This window comes from Entamoeba dispar, genomic scaffold (assembly GCF_000209125.1).
Source record: "Entamoeba dispar SAW760 scf_1105229462835 genomic scaffold, whole genome shotgun sequence".
Lineage (NCBI taxonomy): Eukaryota > Evosea > Mastigamoebida > Endamoebidae > Entamoeba > Entamoeba dispar.
The window spans coordinates 76-1,090 of NW_001855391.1; the positions used below are offsets into that span (position 1 = coordinate 76).

The 1,015-nt window shown below is 22.4% G+C and overlaps 1 protein-coding gene across 1 annotated transcript, besides 2 other annotated features; it reads right to left on the reverse strand.

Moving 5' to 3' along the window:
• Positions 1-260: 260 nt before the first annotated feature.
• Positions 261-285: a sequence feature (AT_rich).
• Positions 286-457: 172 nt separating this feature from the next.
• On the reverse strand, positions 458-997 carry EDI_344850 (uncharacterized protein; the record flags this gene model as incomplete). Its single annotated transcript, XM_001740258.1, has 1 exon — positions 458-997. One exon carries the CDS (start codon positions 995-997, stop codon positions 458-460), a length of 540 nt encoding a protein of 179 aa, XP_001740310.1.
• Positions 806-847: a sequence feature (AT_rich).
• Positions 998-1,015: the final 18 nt, after the last annotated feature.

The following is a 1,015-nucleotide window of genomic DNA, read 5'->3' on the forward strand; positions in this document are numbered from 1 at the left end:
TTACATATTTGGAAAGCATTAAATCCATCATTTAAAACACAAATTGCAACAATTATTATATTTAAAGGATATTCTAAAGAAAATTTTGGATATATTTATAGACAAACAGCAGGATCAGCTACAAATTCTGTTGCTTATTATTTATATCAATCTATAAATCAAAATGAAGTATTAAAAATAGATAATTTAACAGGAGATTTAAGAATTATAAAAAGATAATTGAATTATTGTTTTTTAATCATATAGTCATTATCTTTAGCATATAAATAAATAATTAAATATTTTGTTAATCCTTTTTCATCATCTATATCTGGTTTAAGTTTTCCACCTGACCATGTAATATTTTGTTTAGATACAGAAAATTTACCATTTCTTCCATTTTCATATCTTTTATCAACACAACATACCCATATTGAACTTACACAATCAGGAATTACTTTTGCTTTTATTAAATGAGCTAAAGCACTCCTTCTTTTCCATTAAATAATGTTTGTTGAATAATTTGATTTTTAGTCATTCCTATAATAAAGAATGAATGAAATGAAAATCTCCTTTGTGTTTTTTCATATTTTGATGATTTTTGTTTTCTTCTTCCATCATTTAATGATTTACTAAATCCATTATTATTTGAAATATCATCACGTAAACCAGCAAGACGTATATATTGTTTTCCATCAATTTGAGTAGCTTGTTTATATTCATTTTCAATATTAAATGTTTTACTTCCAGTTTTTGATTTAGCATTTTTAACAATAATTGAACGTTGAATTGATAAAATTAGATTATCACATAATATCCCTAATGGATTATTAATATATTCATAATCATTATTATTAATTAAATAAAACATTCCTTTAAGATCCCAATTCATTATTGATCTGCTTAATATTGATGAAATATAATTCATGAGTGTTTGTACATAATAAGTAATAGAATACTGAATAGAGTTATAAATATTTTTAAAGTTGGTACTAAGAATTTGAACCAATTTTTGCATTCTTTTATTTATTCCATT